The sequence below is a fragment of the Urocampus carinirostris genome, chromosome 20, assembly GCF_059441175.1.
Source record: "Urocampus carinirostris isolate Australia breed hairy pipefish chromosome 20, RoL_Ucar_1.0, whole genome shotgun sequence".
Taxonomy (NCBI): domain Eukaryota; kingdom Metazoa; phylum Chordata; class Actinopteri; order Syngnathiformes; family Syngnathidae; genus Urocampus; species Urocampus carinirostris.
The window spans coordinates 22,114,793-22,138,881 of NC_142368.1; the positions used below are offsets into that span (position 1 = coordinate 22,114,793).

At 40.1% G+C, this 24,089-nt stretch overlaps 1 protein-coding gene across 1 annotated transcript in view; it reads right to left on the bottom strand.

Moving 5' to 3' along the window:
- The window catches only part of xkr6b (XK related 6b), a 93,592-nt gene that overhangs the window by 7,488 nt on the left and 62,015 nt on the right, over window positions 1-24,089 (bottom strand). The window contains exon 2 of the mRNA XM_088324637.1: window positions 2,483-2,679. Within this exon, the coding sequence (XP_088180763.1) occupies window positions 2,483-2,679 (197 nt within the window). The remainder of the gene's footprint in view (window positions 1-2,482; window positions 2,680-24,089) is intronic.

The window sequence follows — 24,089 nt, forward strand, 5'->3', positions numbered from 1 at the left end:
TACTCTTTGACCAATTTTCTTGCCAAAAGAATAAAAAATCTGATTGGAAACGGAATATTGCTAGTATTACTATTAAGTGAAGCCTTGTTGATTAAGGTCTTAGTCCGACCGCGAGTTTTCCGATTTCAATGGTTGGGCTAGTCCTTTTATTTTACGATTGCTGGTGCATGTATATGCATTAGTAATATGATTGCTTGTGCGCACACACAATTTCCCTCATCTTGTCATGGTTGCCATGGTGCCCAATTTGTCCCCACCGTGTGGCGCCAGGTTCTGTCACGGTTGCCACAGTGCCCAATTGGCCCCGCCCACTGACACCAGCTGAAACGCGTTGACTGATTGCTGCCGGACTACTTAAACGCGGTCTTGCCTGGGGTCAGAGCGTCTGCGAAACTCCTGCTAGACTCTGTGTGATATGCTAAGTCCTGTGAATTTGCCTGTGCTTTGATCCTGTTTTATTTTCGACCCGATCTGTTTGATTTTGTCCACTCCTTAGTTCTGATTTCGATCTACTTCCGCGACCATTGATCCCCGGTTCGAGTGTGCGCGCATTTCTCTTCTTCCCAATAAATTGTGAGTAACGTTACGCGATTGGGTTCTCATTCCTGTTTCCTGTCCTGGTTAATGACACATCTGGGATATTTTTATAACCCAAAGCACTGTGGGAACTGCAGTTCAGAGTCACATGATACGGGCAAACTCTAGCTTACTCACTAAAAAGCTTTATGTCTATTGATTAAATTATCCGGCATATTTTCATTTCATTTTCTGCTCCCATGTCAAAAAATACGCATGCCCCTAGACTGGAATGCTAAGGACTTTTGTTGCGCTTGTTCCTACGGTATGGCACAATAAAGTTTTTGTTGCCCTCATGGGGTCTAGTCCAGACTTTATACTAAGTCTGCCACTGGTAGCACTGGTGTATGTTTTTTAGTCTGTGGCACAGCACAGGATTAAGTCGCACCGCAGCATCGCTTTCAAAATGAACTGCTGAGGACATTTTTATTAGCACACACCAAAACGGGTCACCGACTTTTCTCGAACCCCAGAGCTACTTTTTTGATATAGAAGGGCTTCTAATTTAGAAATAAAACTGTCTTTATTTCTATTGGTAACAACAATGACATTAGACGTGGCACTCCAAGATAAACAAGTGATAATACATTTAAAGAGAGAAAAATAAGATATGAATGTAAGGGTAATTTGGCAAATATTTACATGGCAGTGCTTGGAGACTGGCAAGTTGTGAGTGCATAAGAACAAGTGCAAATTAAAAAAGTGCAATTACATTAGCAGAAACAGAATTACAAAAATAGAGTTGATAAATAAAATATGATTACGCATTATCCTATACATAGGCAAGACATGTATATTTTTCACAGTCTTGTGTGCTTGTTTAGGGTGGTAGTGGACCTTGGGAAGAAACTGATATGCACTTCCGAAATAAAAACGTATTACTATGTTGTTATTTTCATGTTATTACAAGGATGTTATTATTAAAAGAAGGGTTAAAATAGTTTCACTCAACCACTAAAGCATCTAATTTGTATACTGATGTCACGACCAGAACTGAATCAGGATCCAATTGCGTAACGTTTACCACAAGTTTTATTGAAAAAAAGAGGAAGGGCTGCGCCCACTATCTGGTGTTCGCTGGACGTGGGAAGCAAGTCGCTCTCGCGCTCGGATTGTAATCCGAATACGGAAGTGGATCTTCCGTAGCGAGCGATGGCGGCGTCAGGGACGGAAAATCAGGTCCGTATCCTTGACAGGGAGAGCAAAAACGTGGTCGGAAAAGAGAAAGCCAGGATGGGAGAGTAGACGTAGTCGGGATAAAAAATGGGTCGTAAGCCGGGACGGGAGAGCGATGTGGTTGGGATCAAAACAGGTCGTAGCCGGAGACAAACGGGAGCAAAAACAGGACAGGCGGGAGTCAGGGTCAAAAAAGGCTTGCCTTTTATCAACAGAGGTTTGCAGACGGACTGACAACAGGGGAGTGACATGACTGGGTTCAAAAAGGGACAGGGAGCCAATCAGAGCCCGCAGCAGTTGGCGCCAAATGAGCGGGCACAGGTGATTCACATCGGTAATCATGACAACTGAGTGGTTTTCCATATATAAATTATAAGCTCATTTAAAAACGAATATTGGAAGACTCGATCATGTCTTTAAAGCAGTGTTTCTCATATAGTGGAGTTTTAGAGAAACACTGCTTTAAAGACTCTAATCATGTCTATAAATCTAAATGCCAGGTAAGAAATCCAATTTCCTACAAAATTACAATCACCCCTCACCGATGGGCTATTTTCTGAACCGGTCTACCTGTTAATCAGATGTTCTTCTTATGTGGCTACCCAATTGGTGACCACTGCACTCTAAATATAGCTGCATTTGCGGGTAATTTGGTCGATCTGGTAGCAAACTGGCGCTAAGGACTAGATCAAAGCCCAGCGCCTTAGGGAGACAACTTATTTCATCTTACACTGCTGCCACTCGGCCTTGTTGCTCTGGATCATGATGCACAGCTGCAGCACCAGCTGGGGAGCGCTCTCCAGGAAGGTCTCCAGCAGTCGCAGCATGTTAACATCCGCGTATTCGTACATCATAGCCCAGTAGAAGCGACGCTGGTTTTCTTTCTGACGGTGGCTTTGGACTCCCAAGTACATGGTGCGGATGTACCTGCAGAGACAAACACAAACGATCACTCTAATGTGATGACGTCCATTCAGAAGAACCTTGGTTTTGCTTTTATCGACTCAAGGTAAAGAACACATTCACTTTATTCAAGACAGGACTTTGACTTGTAAATAAATATCTGGCCAAGAGTTATGCAGAGCAGCTTGTTATAGCCTTGAGTCATTCATAAAGGCTTGCATTGTACAAAAGATTGTATTGATGAAAGTCTCTCTTAGCTGCAAAGGATCAACAACTATTAAAACAGCTATTTTCCAATCAAAGGCCAACTAAACCTGAATTTAGTGGCTTTTAGATGGGGGTACATTAGATTTTAAGTAAATCATTTAAATAGTAAAGAAGTAATGAAAGAAATACATAATAAATAAAGAATTATTATGTAAAATAAATGATAATACAGGAAAATATTTGTGCATATAGCAAAATATAATGTTGCTATGCTGGAGTTTTCTTTTGAAATCAAATTTATATCTGAAATAAGAAAAATTGTGTGATAAGGCAGCTACTACCACATTTCTTCTTCATACAACACCCATGTATACGAATGAGCAGTCATTAATACCTTTACCACATATCGATACCATTAGTACATGAAATTTCCTTGCCCTCTGCAAACAAAGACCGGTATTTATAAATGTATAATTTGGAATCCCAACAAAATAAATTTCCTAATACTTCATTTTTAAATGAGCAAACTCTAAACATGTTTTAACTATCATAATAGAACTAATGGTGGATTTTTTAATTGAAAAATTAACCCTCCCACAAATTTGATAATGGGCACCCATATCTTATTATATTTGAATGGTTACAGAAATGAAATGACCAAAAATTAAACTCCCCTTCAAAATAAAATTAAAAATTCTGCATTTCTAATTATTAACAGTATATCTCAATTTTTGATATCGCCAGAGAAAAAAATCTGCTGGTTAGAGGTTCTTAACTCAAAACAGATTTTACAACAAGTGGGCGAATGGAAAATGATTGAGAAGCACTGCATTTACTGATTGTTTTGGTCATATTCAAGGGACTATCTTTGAAGCTCCGGTCTGTGAATGGCTGTATATGCTGAGGTGAAAGCTGGTATTTTGTGACATTTTCAGTAGGAATGGTAAATGTCAGATGAAATCAGGCAACCAAACACACACACATTTTTGTCCCTAATGACATGCCGTAGAACTCTTACAAATATTCCTCGTTTCCGACCACTATGTTCCATTAGCCTTGACGTGTTCCAGTGACACGCTGGAGATTAGCGTGTGCAAAGAATTTTGCCATGTGCGTGAGATCATATGGAGCAACAGAGATCCCTAGGTAGTGCGGTTGATAGGGACAAGATCCACCCTAAGAGCTTGCTCTGTCCACTCCACGCATCGGCCCGGTATTGCAGTACCTCCGGGAACGGTGCATTCGCAATGATCGCAGCAAGGCTTTAGGGATAGGACCTTAGCTTGGCCTTTTGGCTGAGAGTAAGTGTCCCGGCTCCTAGGCTTTGTAGCGTATTATGAACTGACCGATAACGGATAATGGATAATGAATAACGAAGATAGAACAATAACCCTTAAAAACCCCAAAACCCTCGAAAAGTGAACATTTGCGAAATAGCGTCGCACCTTCATTTATCCCAAGGGACAAACTTACATCAAAATGAAGTCATTACCGACTAAATGTATACGTCAGTAACAAAATAGCAATATACATCTACAAATGATAACACACAACACATCATTGCAGTTGAATGAATGGTTTTGTTATCATTATACAAAAGTAAAACACAATTGAAGGACTTCTCCTTTCAGTGTAAGAAAGCAATTTAGAGAGCTAACATCTGGTGTTATTGGATAAAGACAGATGTCCGCAATTCTCAAAATAAAACTGTTCCGAATGTAGCGATTTCCCACGAGTTGTAGCGTCGGGTCATCCATTTCATGGTTAATTGAACTGCCGTTGGCAGGATACAGGGTCTGCAACGATGGTTTAGCAGATTTGTTAGCCTAGCCATAACAGTAGCAGTAGGCCAGCAGCACGCTCTTGCCTTCCCCCCAACGTCGCTCAGTCGATTCTGGAACCCGATAATAATTCACAGAGCACCCGGTGGTGATTAATATTTTGTTTTGATTTTCTGACTTTCCTCAGAGTCCAATTTAATTGATGAATTTCCTTTCAATGTAACCAGCCAATAAATGCTAGCGGTCGCTTTGCTCACCCGTTTGTTTTGGGAGGCAGCGCCTGCCCGCTGTTTGACTGACAGCATACGCCAGCCTATCACTGTTGCGCACACAGACACTCACACCCATACAACACAGAGCACCCTCCCTAATCTGTCTATCAGAACACAATGCACAATACTCCAGTGTTATTGTTATTGTATAGTAACTTGTTTACCTGACTGCCCATTTTGCACATCTGGTTAGCTGCTCCTCTTGCACTCTTTGCACTACTGTATGATACCATACATAGCTATAATTATTTAGTATATTATTAGTACTTCAATATTCCAACTCAATACAACATTTTATTTATATCTGTACATTCAAGGAAACTGTGCGGGTCAGATGTATCAACATTTCGTTCTGTATACACGTGTACAAGAATGACAACAAAGTATATCTAAATCTGAATCTGAATCTGAATCAATGATATCAATGACGATAAAGAGAAAATCAATTCAATTCAAAATCTGCGAAGGAGTGAACCAGCGATAACTGAAGCGTGAAGTAACGACAGTAGAGTAATGTCAGCACAATGGAGAAAAAAAAGAACAAAATACCTTTATTTGGCAGGCAGGTATTTTATACAGCGCTGTACAGTGAAGTTGGTGTATCGTGAGGCACAGTCAGATTTACAAATGAATGAACCGCCATCTGATTCTTCACTTGATTGGCAGATCAATAAAGCAATAAATGAACTGCAGCATAGAAAAACATTTAATTCAATCAATCGATCAATCAATCAATCAAATGTATTTGTAAAGTACTTTTCAGACCAATAATTGCAACTCAACAACAACCAGGAATGCCAACTACACAGACACACACAATGATTAAAATCAAATATAGCATGATGAATGATATAGTAATGTTTTTCCTTAATGGATTGCTTGACTTGCTGTTAGCTTGCTAATAGTATCATTAATTCTATTGTCTGGGGCTGTAGTGTGCGCCAGATCAGAATCGTTGGCCTCACTATCACCCTCTGCCATGAGGCAAGGTGCCTCAATGTTTATCTGCAGATGCTCAGCACAGTAATATGTTGCATAATAATTGTATCCATAATATTTGAAATATAACGTGAAAATCCTGTGATTTTGAAGAAAAAATCCAAAGATTAAGTGAAATGAGACTTTGAATACATATAACTATTCAATGTATTCTTAACTTTATGTTTCCATGATGACAGATGAGGCACAGCCTTATTTGCCTCAGCTGACTTCATGTCACCGGTGCAAAATCAGAATCCTTTGTCTCACTATTGCTCTCTATGAGGCAAGAGAATTGCCTCAGTTTGCATCTGCAAGTGCTCAGCTAGGTAATATCTTACATACTAACAATTTTAATAATGTACAGAATAAATTGTGAAATTACAGCAATTTTGGAGAAAAATCAAAACAATATAAAATTACATGAGAAAAAAAAAACGTTAACACTGAATACATATATCCATTTAATTCATTTTGAATGTTTATATTTCCATGATGACACGTGAAGCACAGCCTTATCTGCCTCACCTGACTGCATGTCACTGATTTTATAGCATATTTTTCTGCCAGAAAAATCCAAATTCTGTCCATCACACACTCATGGTGACACGTTCAAACTCCTGCTGTGTCATTTTCCGCAAACAAATGACTGCCTGCAAAATATCAGATACACATTTGCTGACTTGTCAGCTTTTGTCAAAAAAAAAAGGGATTTCCTTGGATGTGCTCGCCCCCTTGGCGCCAAATCCCTCCCGCCTGCCGTCTCGCCCACTCTTCCATTGAGCGCTTCATGAATTATTTGCGGCGCGATTGTAGCCATTTGCTCACGGCTCGTTAATCGGTAGTCGGCAAGCGTGTGAGCGCGGTAACAGCTTGGCGTCTCTATCTCAGCCGTCTGTTGTCGAGTTGCCGGAAACCATCATCGGGGTCATCATCGAAACACTTGCAACTGTAGTAGCGTGCCAAAAAATTCGGAAAACACGTCCTGTATTTACTGCACCATAAGGCTCACAGGATTATAAGGCGAATGTCATGATTGCTGAATTGGCGCCAACAGCCCTGAGAGCTGATTGATTCAGAGACTCCTTTTAAACCCCGGCTTTCAAGAGGAAGCCGTCAGATCGTTGCAAACCTATGCTCCCAGCTAGGCAAGCTCACACCTTCCGACATTTTCCTGCCCTGTTTTCTCCTACCTGATACCTGTAGCCGACCTGTTTCTGGACCTGTTTCTGCCCTGATCTGTCATCCCGACATCCGACCTGTTTTGCTCCGTCTACTGCCTGATACCTGTTGCCGACCTCTTTTCTGACCTTGATACCGCCCATGCTCTCCCGTCCCGGCTAGTAACCAGTACCCTGGCTGTCTACGATTATCCTCTCTCGACACGGAAGTGCTACTTCCGCGTTCCAGCCATCTGCTACCGGTGTCCGTCGATCATCGGATCATGGAAGCAAGCACTGCTCTCCCTCTTTTTTTAATAAAACTGAGTATACAAATTAATTTTCATTTGACTCGCAAGGTCTCGTGAAAAATCGCTGCTGTGCGGTTAAAACAGCCTAAAAATGCTTGACCTTTTTACCTGGTTTTGTCGGGCCCTCACTCTTGGTGCATGTCTAATCCCATTAAAAGAAAATTACCAGAAAATGCATATTTGTCTCAGGTTTTACACATTATAGTGTTGTAAGAAAACAAAGAGAAGGATGTGAATTTTTGTTTTTATCAGAAACTGTAAAATACTGTAGCCTATATATCGTGATTAAAAAATGTGATCAATTTAAATGGATTAAAAAAAGATTGTTATAGTAATGTAAGATATAATAATAAGATTTTATGATTGATCGAAGAAGCGTCCAAAGTTATCTCGGGGACGGGTCTCGTACAAGCCTGTGGCCTCAACCAGTCATCCCGAAAAGAAAAAACAAATGAGAAATACAAATCTAGAGAACATCGCCTCCTGCCTCATTTTCTCTCTTTGCTCGCTGTATTCCAGAGGAAACCAAAAGGACAGAAATTTAATAAGTCTGGGTCTGTTTATCTGTCAAAATGATGAATGACGTCAATTCATTTGCCTTCAGAATTTTGCCTAATGATTGATGTTTGATGATGCTCTAACAAGATCCACTACCTCTGATTAGATGACTTTTATTCATCAAAGATGCCTCTATTTCAAAAGAAAGCCCCACCACCACCACCACCACGAGTAAGTGGGGGTGGGGGTGTGTGCTATGGGCGTCGCTAAGGGCAATGGCTAGCTTGTGCGTGACTTTATTTATTTTGTTTAATGTATCCAGTCTGAGTATTGCTAACGTAGTTCCCTTGGGGTGGATTTTAGTATAAAACGATAACACATGCTACCAGAAGTCGACTTACAGGGAAAAGAAAAAAAGAAAAAACCTGGCATTTCGATGTTCTCCAGTTTGGTCTCAAATTAATTATACAAGTAAAATGCAGTTAAGTTGCAACAAATTTTAAGCTTGCATTTCATGCCAAAAAGTAGTCCAAACAACTTTACCTGAGCGAGTCAAAACAGCAACTGGTCGTTATTAAATTGGTATTACACGGTTATTTCTCATTTATAATCACATTTATTGACCAAGTAAAGATGCAATGATGGACAATTGGCAATATAACTCATGTTGTCATCTCATGGCATAAAACTGTCAAATCAACTTCAACTGAGCAAGTGGGAACCGACACACTGTCACAAATTCACAAAACGCTAACAGACTGCACGTACGATCTGAAACACGGTAAAACGCAAAAGCCCCGAGGCTTTGTGAATAAACTGTGTGTGTTTAACGTAAGCGGCGCCGTCAGCTATGACTGCAGACATCTGTAGTCGCCCCCGGGGCTCGAACCCGCTTCTCTGCAGGGATCTGTGCTCGTTACGCAGCCTTGATGTCTATTTCCAAAAATTTGCTACGATTTCCCTAAAGCATGGGTGTCAAACATGTGGCCCACGGGCAGAATAAGTACCACCAGGACATTGAATCAAATCGCAAGGCAACGCTGAAAGTAGCGCAAGATGAAAGCAGGCTGCAGTTTTGAACATGTCTATTTGTTGTCACCGAAGCCAGGCGCCACTTCTACACACGTTGAAGCTGTATTTCTCTCTCTCTTTTTCTTTCTGTGTTTCTTTCGTTCACTTTCTTTTTTTCTTTCTTTCTCTCTCTCCTTTTTCCTATGTCCCTCTCTATTTCTGTTACTCTTTATGTCTCTCTTTCTCTCTATTTCCTTTCTTTTTCTTTCTCTTTTTCACCCTTTTTCTCTCTCTGTCGACTTTCCCTCTTTCTCTCCATCTTTCTATCTTTTTAACTCTGTTTGTCTGTCTCTCTTTCTCTATCTCTCTCTCTCTCTCTTTCTTTCTTTTTTCTCTCTTTCTCTCTCAAGTCAAGTCAGATCGTGATTATGTGTATAGCCCTTAAACACAAGAAGTCTCAAACAGCTGTACAGACTACAGACTATTACTACACCATCGCTCTCTTTCTTCTCTCTCTTTTTTCTCCCTTTTTTCTCCCTCTCTCTCATTACTTTTTCTTTTTGGTGCTTTCTCCCTCTTTCTCCTCTCTATTTTCTCAGTTTTTCCTCTCTCTTTGTCTCCCTTTCTTTTTTATATTCTCTCCTTTCTCTCTCTCTCTCTCCCCTGCCCCCCTCTCTTTCCCATGCTTCTCTCTCTCACAGTCTCCCTCTTTTTCTTCTCCATTTCTCGTTTTCATTCTTTCTCTATTTCTTTTCTCTTATTTTTTTTATCTCCCTCTTTCTCTTTCTCTCTCTCTTATTTTGCTTTTGTCAACATCTCGTTTCTTTCTTCCTCTTTATTCTACTAGTCAGGCTCCGGGATTTTTTTTTCTACCTTGTTGCCCCCTGAGCTAAAATGAGTTTGATACCCCTGCCCTATAGTTTGTAAATATGACTGCAACACAACTTAGTTTTTGGCAAAAGAGCCACATGCGGCCCCTGAACTGCGGGTTGCCGACTCCTGGTCTAAAAAAAACTCCACATATTTACTCTTTTCAAACTTTTTTTTTTTTTTTTAAATTCTCACCACAATCATATATTTAGATTTACTATCTGCCTTTCTCATATATTGACCCCATTTTACAATATCCTAACCCGATACACCACAGCTACCCAGGCACAGAATCAAAATAAGACCCGCAGTGTCAATTCAGTCTTTGTGGCTCAGTGTGTGTCCTTTCTAATAGTAGCACTTTTCCTAGATCAGATACATCTTCATCCTCCCTATGGCAGCGATTAGACCGGAGTTGACACGGTAGCTGAGCCCAGCTCCAAATCCCCGAATCGCTACGCAACACAACATACTGTGAGCCACGCTGGAGGACCATTGGCAGGACGCTGAAGCTACTCATGCCAACGAATGTTCGATATGATGTTTTGTCTCGCTTTTCATTTGTTACCATTAGCAACGAGTCCCAGGTAGTCACTCAGGGAGAGAATGGAAAGAATCCTCGGCCTCAGGGGGTGCACCTCTCTTGCTGCTTTTGATACTATTTTGCCACACAGCATCGACTCAGAAGACAAAAGCACTGGGATTGCCTAATTTGTTGAAAAAGACTATTCCGACAAGGACATAAGAAAGGAAAAACGCTCTAAAAGCAGCTATTGATCATTACAAGTTATCGCAGGCAACGGGTCAGCGCTCTCCAATATCCACACGAGTAATTCAATGAAGGACGGGCTTAATTAAATGATTGATTTCTTATGACACATGAAAAAGCCCAGAGCGGCTCTCTACAGCAGTTTCACTGACTCGAGAAAAAGGGACCAGCGACAAAAGGAGAATTAAAGTCAAGCCTCAGGTGTCCAAATAATTTTAAGGATTGTTTATTTCACACAGCTTAATTACAGATATAACACTAGCCTCAATGTGGCTTTAATCAATGACAGAAATATCCAATTATGAATGCCACAAAGAGACAGAATCACAAAATTATGTAGAACATAAAGCAACACATCCAAATTATGCCTAAATATAGCTTTGGCAAAGATAGCTTTTACAGTTCAGAAACTTTCTAAAAACAGCGTAAACTAAAGCCACACATTAAGCAGCACATTCAAATTGCAAGGCGCAAAAAATGTATAAACCAAACCCTGGTTTTTAAGTTTAATGAGGTAGTATTCTGGACACTATTATGATATCAACAAAGCTACAATCTGACATGATTGTACAAGTAATACGTAAATACACTAAATAGCTTTTTTATAGCTCTTCAGCTCTCATCAGCACTTTCACTAATTAATCCTGGTTGTTTATTTGACATAGTTTACTTACACAAATAACAGTAGCCCCAACGTGGATTTTGTCAACAACAGTAAAACACAATTATGTATGCCACAAAGCAACATATCCAATTGTCTGCTTGTTAAACCCAATAGCTTTGCGAAAGATAGTTTTCAAGGTTTACAAAAGTGTTAATAAAGATCTACACATAACGTTCTCCTTAAATAGTACATTAATATTGCAAGGTTCAAAAATGTAACAACCAGACCCAGGTTGTTAGGCCTAATGCCAGAATATTCTGGACACCATGGTGAGATAGGGCTACATGTGATGCACCTGTGCCCGCTCCTATGGTGCCAACTGCCTCGGACTCTGATTGGCTCCCTGTCCGTATTTAAACCCACCCCTTTCTGTCTCCTTTTGTCAGTCCATCTGCGAACCTCAGTTAACTCTAGGCAAGCCTTTTCAACCCTGACTTCCACCTGTTTTTTGCTCTCGTCTGTCCCCCGTCTTCGACCCATTTTTGTTCCTGACCACGTCTCCTCTCCCGTCCCGGCTTTCGACCTTTTTCTTCCTCCGACCACGTATCGCCATCGCTCGCCACGGAAGTGTCACTTCCGCGTTCAGAGCGATCCACTTACCGCGCCCAGCTATCACCGGATCGTGGGCACAACCCCTTCCCTTTCTTCCAATAAAACTTGAGAGAAACGCAACGCAATTTGGTTCTGTCTCCGTTCTGGTCCTGACACTACAATCTGACTAGAGTGGGAAAGGAACATTTGAAGCAAGCTTACCCACTTTTTTGACTCTCACTAACTCTTTCACCGACTTGCCTTGGTTGTCATGCCCGAAATATTTCAAGGACTGTTTGCTCGATTTAAAGGGACAGTGTTTAATGTTTAGTGCCTCCTAGTGGTGCTAAATTCATTTAAGAAAAGAAAATGTCTTTGAATCCTAGGCAAAAATACATACCAGTTGTAATTTTCATAGAAAATCATTGGTTGAGAAATTTGTATTGACTTGACATTGTAGATTCCCTTCCTAGAGGTTGCCACAAGTTTGAGGCACTGGTTTTCGTTTGCATTAGAAAACAGTGCCATGTAGTGGTCAAATATTACACCCTGGGGGTTTACATCCATCCATACACCCATTATCTGCAACGCTTATCCTCAGTAGGGTCGCGTGTGGGCTGTCTTTGGGCAGTGGGCCGGGGACACCCCGAACTGGTTGCCAGCCAGTAGCAGGGCACCCAGTGACAGATAACTCACTCGCTCATTCACGGCTTGGGACAATTTAGACCGGCCAATTAACCTGACCTGTATGTTTTTGGAATGTGGGAGGAAACCGGAATGGCCGGAGGAAACCCATGGAAACACGGGGAGAACATGCAAACTCCGCACAGGAAGGCTGGTAGCTGGATTTGATCCCATGACCTCAGAACTGTGCCGCTGACGCGCTAACCAATCAGCCGGGCTTTAACATAGTTCAATCAAACAAGTTCCCGTTTGCCCAACATGGCTTTCGTCAACAACAGAGATACACAATTAGGTATTCCACAAATATAGGTTTAGGAACGAAAACTTCTTGTGTTCACAAACGTGCTTAAAACAGCTTAAATAAAACTTTCATATTAAGTAGCACTTTGGTAATGCAAGGTGAAAACTGTATAAGCCAGTTGCCTGGTTGTTAAGTTTAATGACAGAATATTCTGCCCACTATTTGGATATAAACAAGGTTACAATCTGACTAGAGTGCGTAAATAACATTTGATGCAAGCTTTTTATTCTTTTTCTCTGGAAAGAGGACCAGCGACACAAGGACAATTGAAATCAAGCCTTGGTTATTATGTTCAAAATATTTTAAGGATTGTTTTTTGCGTTTATTCCACATAGCTTACACATATTACAGTGGCCTCAACGTGCCTTTCATCAACAACATAATAACACAATTATTTCACAAAGCAACAGAAATACAAAATAATGTATATTGCAAAGCGACACATTAAAGTGTCCAAATATGTTTCGAAAAAGATTGTTTTGAGGGTTTTACAAACTTTCTAAAAACACCTAGATATAACCTTACGATTAAAGAGCAAATTGTTAAGGTGCCAAAATGTAGAAAGTCCCTGGTTCTCATGCAAAGACATACTGTATCTATGCAATTTATTTTTTATGTGAATAAATGAGCTAGTATTTCTACACATAACCTATAATAATCACAGAGAATTCAATCATGCATGTATAAAAAGGCCCCGCATACCTTTTTAGGATAAGCGGTGAAGATCATGGATGGATGGATGGATGTATAATAATAATAATAATAATAATTTCCTTTGTATTGTCATTCTTTGTAACAATGTACACAGAAGGAAATGTCGATGCACCTGACCCGTTGTAGCGAGTCGATGCAGCCGCAGCCAGAGGGCGCCGCCATTATACCAATTAGGTATGTCTCGGTCGAGGCGCGAACCAGCGACCTCCCAGTCTCAAAGCGGGCTCACTACCATCTAGGCTACTGAGCTGGTAAAAGGCTGTATTTTCCTAATAGGCCATAAATAAGTGTGAAATTGTTAAGATTGTTTTAACTGCATTAGCCTTGGCCTCGCAAACATTAGCAAAATACATGTAGATGAAAAAATAAACAGTAAAGCATAGTTTAAAAAGTCTTGTAAAGCCACATATCCAAGTGCCTGCAGTTATGCCAACACATACTGACACATATCTGTGACTCATACTGTATAATGTACATCGAATATTCTGAAGATATATTAGAAAATGACTTAAATCTCTCCTAATTGTTCGATATGACAACAACGTCAAGCGTGATAGTTCTGGTGACACGAATATGGACTTTCCGGAATGTATATCGAAACAAATCCTTCCATTTTCTCAAGGAGAAATTTAATGAGACACTGTATCTAATCATTATACCAACACTGTCATGATTACTGATGTGAATCAGCTGTGCCTGCTCCTTTGGTGCCAACTGCTGCGGGCTCTGATTGGCTCCCGATCAGTATTTGTACCCAGTCCTGTCTGTCCCCCTTTGTCAGTCCGTCTGCGAACCTCAGTTTACACTAGGAAAGCAATGAGTAATCATGGCATTACTTGTTTGGCGCCAGCTGCTGCTGGTTACCTGATTGTTTCCCCTCCTATTTAAGCTCAGTGCTCACACTCGCCCTTGGTCAGTCCGTCAGCGAACCTCTGTTTACACAAGCATTTTGACTCTGACTCCCGTCGCTCCTGTTTTGTCACCTGTGTCCCATTCGTCAGTTCCCCGTTTTTTGACCCCGACCATGTTCTGATCTCCAGTCCCGGCTAACGACCTGTTTTTCCCGTTTGACCACGCTCCGATCTCCTGCTCCGGAAGATCCACTTCCGCATTCCGAACACGCTCCGATCCCATGAGCAGTTTGCTTCCCTCGTCCTGCGAACAACGGGTCCCTGGCGTTCGTGTTTCCTCTAACTCTTGAAGGATTTTATACATTTGACTATAAAAGATTTTATACGATTGAATACAAGTTACATTTATTGAGTGCAATGAAGATTTTTACTGAGTGGGCTTCAGGTCACACTGTTCCAAATGCGGAATGTTTTGGCTGGGAAATTTTGAAAACAGGACTCTGACGAAGGACGGCAGGCATTTTTTTGATAAACTCTCTGCTGTTTTGAGTTTTTCCAGACATCGAGGCGAGGGGGTGGACCCCACGGGGGGCTTCCCTGGCACGCCCATGGGAGGAGCCGGCACACCAGCTTGCAGAAAAAACCGTGGGCCGAGAGAAGGAGGCAGAAGATCGAGAGAGGAGGCTTGACAGAGACTCGAGCGACACTAATTCGGCTAATTAGGCGATTTTCGATGGAGCACACTTTAAAACAATAATTAAATTAAATCTGCCCCCGTGTGAAAATGTCGGCTATTCTTGTCCACCTTTTCCATAAAGAAATGAGCGCGCATTGTTAGGTGAATGTAGTTTGTGTTTAGTTAATGGAGTCAGATAACTAATTCGAACAATTTGGTAAAAGATACATTTTAATAAATACCTAACACTCTCAATAAACTTGTGAGTAAACGTTACGCATCTGGGTCCTCCCCCTGTTCTGGTTCTGACATGCCTGTTTTTTTATAGCTAACTTATAGCTTTCTAAATTATGGTTTTCTGCTTTAACATTTGCACGTTAATTTCGCTGATTGGTGAAGAACGCATCGGTTGCAGGACTGGTTCGAAATATTTGTGTGATTGCAGTTTTTGCAGCAAGCTAGCCTCTCAGCAGCCTTCTCTTTTGCTCTTTTGGAGCAAAACAGTCAGGGAAAGCCAAGAGTGAAATCTTTCCTTTCATGCTCCAGTTTGGCGGCTGCGCTTTCACCACAGGAGGAAGGAGCAGATTATGTGGCGGATTAAGAAGAAAAGGCTCTGACCCAGTTGCTTTTCAAAGAGAGCATGACCAAAAAAAAAGAAGACAAAATGTGCAGCATAGCTGGCTTTTAGTCGATGTCCATTCTTTTTTCTTGTACAAGTGAAACTAGGTAATAGTTTGTTTTAGTAACTTAACCATCGATTGGTCGATTGAGGCAAAATTTGAAAGCTTTGCTCAGGGATTAACACAATCCTTGCTTAAAACATTTGGTTTTAATTAACTCCACATGAAGTCCTAATCCAACTCAAATGCAGTGATCCTCACTACTTTGTTTTCCAGTGATTGCAGTTGTATTTCAGTTCCATTTCATTTGTGGCCAATTAGTGGAATTTGCCAACCAGTTTCCAATGAAGGAAACTTTTAGAATAAAAACAGTTGCACTTACTCAAAAATGTTCTACGTTTTGCAGGCTAAAAGTAGAAATTGTTTGTAACAAATAGTGTTTAGAACATTAACATATAAGCCCCACCTACCCCCCACCACCACCAAAAAATAAAGATATCAAATTAAGGTACAAAACCAATTGCAGTAATGGAAGGCTGGTCCGAAATTAGTAATCCCTTTTTTTTGATGACCTATTATATAAAATATTATAAAATTACTCAAGGCCAGTTTACTGTTCATTTTCAACTATCCAATGCTTGAAGGGTCCTAAAAACATTGCTACGCTTTCCAATATTTAGCATGCCATGTCAAAGATTACCGATTGGAATCACCTGTGCCCGCTCATTTGGCGCCAGCCGCTGCAGGCTATTTGATTGGCTCCCAGTTCAGTTTCTCACTCTCCGTTAGTCAGTCCGTCAATGAACCTCTGCCCCGCAAGACATGGGTTTTGACTCGGTCCTGTTTCCTGTTGGTATTCCCTGTCCGGTATTGTTCCCGTTTATTTTTGTCCTGTTTAGTATCGGTTTCCAGTTTTGTTCCCGTCTATTTTTGCCCTGTTTATTATTCTCTACAGTTTTGTTCCTGTCTAGTTTGTCCTGTTTATTTTCAATATCTTGTTTCATTATCTATCCTGTCTGTCCCGTCCTGTCCGGTATCGACCCCATCTGTCCGATATCTACTCGGGCAATTGGTATCGATCTCGTCGGCCTCTGGCTTCCTATCATTTCACGCGAGATTGCTGCTGTCTAACGTGCATGACTCCCCATTTCTAGTGAAATAAAAAGGCTTGTGTGAGAAATGTCACGCGTTTGGGTCCTGATCCTGTTCTGGTTCATAACACTCATGATATCACTAATTCTATTGTTTTGGGCTCTAGCGTGTGCCAAATCAAAATCCTTGGTCACACTATTGCCCTCTCTTATGAGTTAAGAGAATTGCATGCCTCTTTCGGCACAGTTACATTACATTACATACCAATAAAAATTATTATTGAAATTTTTTTGAAAACAAAAATGCATTTGTGATGTTAAATAACACCACATATTATAGCTTTTATTTAATAGTTTCATAATAACAGGTGAGGTTCTGATGACTGCACGTCCCTGGTAGTTAGCGTGCCTCAAGCTGATTGCTCAATACCGGACAGTACGCAGAACTGGAGAAGGAGATCTTTGAGTGGTTGAAGCGCACAGATAAGATGGATATTAAGTGTTTCGGCAAAGTATTCATTTGCAAACTATTAAGGTTGCACAAGCCAAGAAATATGAAAGCGTCACTGCTTCCAAAAGTTGTTGTACACATTTTCCCCCTATTTTTTTTTATTATGTGGCCTATGAATGAATAAATGAATGAAATCTTTATTTCGAACATTAAAATAAAAACAGGACAAAAACAATGAGTCAACATCAAAATAATATCACATAACATGTTCGAAAAGGGGTAGTAAGAAGCAGATGCTTATTTTCCCTACCCCTTATCTTCCCTATTAAATACATTTTACAAATCCTCTTCCCCTCTTGTGTCTAATATAACAAAATCTCATGTATATACTTAATACACAAGTCAGATATCAATAATTATAATAATTACAATAATCACATATTTTATACACTAATCTTCGTAATACCCATCCCTCAACGTCATAATGTCACTAGTTACCAAATATCACTGCGGCACGAATGATAATAACAACATTAAAAATAAACAAAATATTTATAATAACAGTTATGATATAATAATAGCAACAATAACAACAAGTTAACCACATATTTAAATGCAGTATTTCCAATCTCCTTCATATCCCATTTTCTTCATCCCTGTAATTCGCCAGTCATGTTTTTTTGTATTTAAATTTGAACACATGAATAGTTGGACATTGTTTGAGCTCATCTTGTAAATTATTCCAAAGTTTGACTCCACACACAGACACACACATACTTTTCCTGGTTGTTCTCACCCTTGGGATTTTGAATTTACTACAGCCCCTCAAGTTACAATTTCCCTCTTTCCGAATGAATAATTTTTGGATGTTTTCTGGCACCATGTTTTTTTTTGTTGACCTTGAATAACAGTTGTGAAGTGAAACATTTTATTAAATTATCCAATTTTAATAATTTGGACTGCATTAATAAAATGTTAGTATGATCCCGATATCCTATCCTGTGTATGGTTCTTATTGCACGTTTTTGAAGGATAAAAAGGGGCTGTAGGGAACTTTTGAAATTATTGCCCCAGGTTTCTGCACAATATGTTGTATGGAAGAACTAGAGAACAATATAATAAATATAATGCATTATAATTTAAAAGGAATTTGACTTTATTAATGATTGAAATGATTTTAGATACCTTAGTTTGTATGTGTCTGATATGTGCCTATCTAAAGCAGTTTTGGGGGCTGCTTCTATGTAAGTATTTACGGCAATTTGTAACTAGAGAGTTAATTTTGGAGTGACAAGCTACTTTTTGGTTTCAATAATCTGGGGGGTGGTAATTGAGTTACTGTTCAAATGAAGAAACTAGAAACCAAAACTAATTACTGTTTTCAGTAATGAGCCCAGCACTGGTAGTTAGTATGCCTCGCTTGCAGTTTGGGCGTGTGATCATATCGTTTCCGAGGCTTGGCGATAACACGAAAGTAAAGTGGCGAGCGCCAAGTCTGCACGCCACGAAGAAGGAGATAAGCGGCAAGGGTGCGACTCGCCACAAGTGACAGTGTGATGTAGTGACAGTGGAAGTAGATGAGAGAGGAGGAGACGGCCATAGCCTCTCACAAAAAGAGACCTAAGGAGGATGGGGTGAGGGGTAGGGTTGGAGAGGGGGTAGGTAAACTAATCACTGAGCACGCAATGCAATTTTCTGGCTCTGTGCCTCGCACTCGGCTTCCACCCGCCACATCGCCTCGTCTTGGGGGCCTAGTCTTCTTACTATTCCGCTCACAAACAGTGTCTCTCCCCGCTTCATCTATCAGGCCGTACCATTTCCCCCAAACAACCCCCTTTCCGATCTATCCTTTTTTTACTCTTGCCGTCCCCTCCGGCTCCACCTTAATGGATCAAACCACCGACGCGTTTGGATGCGAATGAGTCAACGCAGATTGTGTTGATTTTGTCACTAAACTGATGTAGCATCCTTCTCCTGGCATAGGCAATCAACTCACTTGCACTACGCAAACTGAAGAGTCAAAAATAAACGAATTTGGGTGAAGAGAGAACAGATCTGTTGCTTGGGTCTATACGATCACATACAAGCTAACATGTTGACCTTTTTAAGGTGCTGTACGGAATTTGAAACTTTCTTACCCGCTGATGTCAACGTTTGGCTTGTGTCACCATTGCAGCCTGTTTTAAGATCCTTATGTTGCGTGGGAAAGTATGTGTATTTCTTGTATGCGCTGTAATAAACTCTTATTTTTACATCTTTTTTGGGGTTTGGGTTGCCATTTGGACTGAACTTCAAAGAGGGTTTCTTACATTTATCATTTTCGTACATTAACGAAACACTGCGGTGTCGAGCATAAGGTCACTCACCAAAACACATCATTTTACTTCTCTTTTATCTTGCACGGCATTTTAAATTTTTTGGGGGTATGTAACAACAATAATTATGTCAGCTCCCTTTAGGTGAGGCTCATGTTGTGTAAAATAAATTTTAAATTCTCTACGCCCGAGTGTATAATGAAATGCATGTTTATATGATCATGTGTTTTGGCTTGTTATCTAAATCAGTTATTTTAAAAATAATTAGGGCTTTTCTTTTTACCACTAAGAGGTGCCACATATTTTACACAATTCCCCTTGAAACAAACAACTCTAACAAATTGTCATTTCTTTTAAATCTGTTAAAATCAATTTGGATCCGAAGACCTAAAACAGAAGATAATATTGTGAAAACAAACCTTAAAAGTGTGAATTTCCCTACGGGGATGAATAAAGTATCTATCTATCTATCTATCTATCTATCTATCTATCTATCTTAAAGCTGAGGCACATTGATTAAAATACCCAAATAAATGAGTTGTTTTATTTTAAATCTTTTCCAAATTATTATTTTTTGACAGCCCCCAAAATAGACGTTAACTACCAAGCAAAATCTTAAAAGTTTTATTATGTTATTCAAACCCCCCAGAATAATGTAGCTTGTTTATGAATGGCATAAAAATGGATCATGTTGTACTGGTGGATACAACCACAGAAAACAGTAGTCTTATAACTTAAACAATTCATTTTTGACCCGATGTGTGTTTTTTCTGCTCTTGTTTTATTTTTAAATCTTTTTTTTGTCAAGATTCATTTGATTAGTCACGTCTGGAGAGTAAGACAAGGTATTTATGTGCTTTTTTTTGCATAACATGTTTCATTTTACTTTGAATTTGTCTCATATCCACTTATTTATATTTATAAGTAAAATGTATTTGTAAATAATTTAAGAAATATATTGAAAATACCGGGTCATTTGAAAATAATTTAATAGATCGATTCATTTTTTATTTGTTTTTTTTTGTAGAAATCTCACATGTACTGTATATTCAGATACACGAGTAATTGCATCAACATCCGTTCATGTTGGTCATTTGTATTATTATTGTCACGGTTGCCCATTGTCCTCACTTGGCCCTGCCCGTTTGGTGCCGGCTGCGGCTCGTTGCCTGATTGGCTTCCCTCCTATATAAACTCAGTGCTCTCATTCACTGCTTGTCAGTCCGTCAACGAACCTCTGCACTTGCAAGACGTGTGTTTTGACTCTGTCAGGTATCCTGCTTGTGTATCCTGTCTGGTATCGATCCCGTCTATCTCGTCCTGTTTTTTATCGTACTCCAGTCTCCAGTGTCTGATATCGATCCCATCCGTCTCGTCCTGTCTGATATCTTGCTACAATCTCCGGTATCCGGTATCGATCCCGCCTGTCTCATCCTGTCCGATATCTTGCGCCAATCTCCAGTATCCGGTATCGATCCCGTCTGTCACGTCCTGTCTGATATCTGACTCCAGTCTCCAGTATCTGGTATCAATCCTGTCTGTCCCGTCCGGTATCTGCTCGTGTATATGGTATCGATCTCTTCGGCCTTTGGCTTCCTGTGTTTTCATGCCGGACTTCTGTCTTACTGCTTCCGCCCCACGATCGCCGAATCACTGGCGTTTGTGTTAACGTGCATGACTGCCCCATTCCCGTAAAATAAAGCTTGTGTGAAAACGTTACTCACAGGGGTCCTCCTCCCGTTCTGGTTCTGACAATTATTCTACTGCAAAAAAATGCTTTACTTCACTTTGAATTTGTCTCATATCGATATTGATGTAATTCTATTTACATATAAAATAAATGTGTATACAATTGGAGAAAATTTTGGGAAATGTCAGGTTGTTTGATAGAAAATTAATACATAAATATTTTTTTATTTAATATTTTTGGCCTTTATAGTTGTATTTATACAATCCAAAATTAGCCATGCTATAGGTCATTTATATTATTATATAATCCCAGGTTAACGATTCGGTGCGATTAACTGCCATCCATGTTAACCGAGTAGCAATATAAAAAGTAGATTGTAGTCGACGGACCAAATGGCAAATTTCGAGTAAAAGCTTTTCCCAGACGTGTCGATGGAGAGGAGTGTTCGCCTGTCTCACTGTTTTGCTGTGCCTTTTGTGATGATAGATGCTAGCACCAGACATGCAAATCAAGGAGGCGGCGCCCCCTCGCACTCACTAATGCATGCAACACACTCACACCAAGTGCAGTATACACACACATGCCTGTGGTTCTTTGAAATAACAGCAATAAACACACAACTCCTTTTGAATATATTTTTTATATGAAGGTAGACGCCTGTGTGCCTTCTCTGCTGGCCTAAAAAAGTATCTGAATCATGTGTTGTTAATTATAATTTTTCCATGAATACTTAAGTTAAATAATTCTAAATTGTCCGTCAGATTCCTTTCTTTGTTTTTCCCCAAGTTTTGATGCTTCCAGAAGTGTACTTTCTTATTTGAGCACTTAATCAATCACATTTCAGCCACTACTTGTTGCCAGGGTCAGAAATCTACGCGGAGGCCATCACAATCAGTTCTGCGAGCACTGAGTTGGAATTTCTTATCTGAAGGCTTCTCTCCTTGTCCTTCTTGCAAGTTCAAAATCCTACAATGTCGTCTCTCTTTAATTTTAGTGACTAGTGTCTAGTTTAAAATGATCAATAGGTCATCAAAAAAAAAGTGTTTGTGATGAGAAAAATAACTGGATGGCTTGACTTGCTTTTAGCTTGCTAATACTACCGCTAATTGTGTTATTTGGTGCTAAGGTGTGTGCCAGATCAGGATCCTTGTTCTTAATAACGCCCTCTGCCTTGAGGCAAGAAAACTGCGTGCCTCTATCTGCATCTCACGTACTAATTGTATTAATAATAGTGGTAATATAATGTGAACATTTGGTAATTTAGAACAAGAAAAATCCAAACATTGTGAATTAAAATGAGAAATAATTTTAACATTGAATAAATATAACTATCCATTTTCTGCGCCGCTTATCCTCAGCAGGGTTGGGGGATAAATAACATTTAATATGTTTACAATTTTATATTTCCATGATATACCTCTGTTTCCCCTGACTGCACTTTACTAGAATGAATTTGAAGTTTGTGAAGGCAAGATTTTTTGTGGGAACTTCCATTACACACGAAAAAATAATTTTCAGGTCCTGGCACTGGTTTCACTGGTAACATAGCAAAATCTAGCGCATATATTTATAAACAGTAGGTGGTGCTTTAGCTCCGGTTCCTTTGTCCCTTTAAAAAATATTATACAGTGGAACCTCGGTTTCCGAACGCCTCTCAGTTCGAACAAATCGGAGTCCGACCAAAAATGAGAGAAATTCTTGCTTCGCTGTTCGGTCAAAAAAATCGGAGTTCCAACGCCGGTAATGCGTGAGTGGGTACGCTAGGGTGCGATGCTGAGCGGCGTACAAGTGTAGATCGCTCTTTTCTTGACCAACTGTTATCGCGTGCAGACGTGCTACGTTTTGCTTTCGCTTTTAATAGAGGTGTACGAAGTGTTTTAGCCCCTAATTATGCCTCCGAAGAAAGTCAGTGCAAGCAGCAAAGTTGCTACAGGTGAAAAAAGAAAAGTAGTGCGTACAACTATTGCATTTAAGAAATAAATAATAGTAAAATATGAAGGAGGTGGAGTGTCTGATCTTGCTAGGGAATACCCCACCGTCAACCTGCTGACCACCACAAAGGTATGAAATCCTATTCATAATTCTTTTCTTTATCCTTTTTTTTATTTTTAAACGTTCATGTTAGCGTAATCTTTCGTACGGAAGATTATGATAACGCGAACGTACGATTAGCCTGGGTTAGCATTATGTTAACGTTGAACGTTCAGGTAAACATTCAGGGTGTTGGAACGGAGCCCAACATTCAGGGTGTTGGAACGGAGACCCCTTTCCAATGAACCGCTCACCACTTGTTGTGGAGACCCGGGTGCTAAATGACTTGTCAACGACCTGATTTTTTTATTTTTACACGTTCATGTTAGCGTAATCTTTCGTACGGAAGATTAGCCTGGGTTAGCTTTATATTTACGTTACACATTCAAGGTAAACATTCAGGGTGTTGGAACGGATTAAAATGATTTACATTACTTTTAATAGGAAAAATGATTTCGGTGATCGAACAAATCGGTTTTCGAACAGGGTTCTGGAACGGATTATGGTCGAGAACCGAGGTTCCACTGTATTATTCTTACTTAAGGGTTTATGAGAACCAATTCAACACTGAATAAATATAACCATGTAATACATTTTAAACTGTATTTCCATGATGACAGGTGAGGCTATGCCTCACCAACCTTGCCTGACAGCACGTCACTGAAGCACACGTATGACCAATAAGACACTCTAACCAGGCCGAAAACTAAGTGCAGGTGTTAACTGTGACAGACTTTTTTTGTTTTTTGGAAAATCATACTTTTCATGCCGTCATACGCGTGGATTGCGTCATGCGCCCCGAGTGCAGTGCATCATCACGCTGAATCACCGCAGGGGAGATCCAGATCCCAGCACTGACCTGAAGGGACCCTCATAAAAACTACAACTGAGCTCAGACGCGACTATCCACAAAACTGAGACGAAGCAGGGTCGGCTGAGGTTACGGGCAGTTCACGCC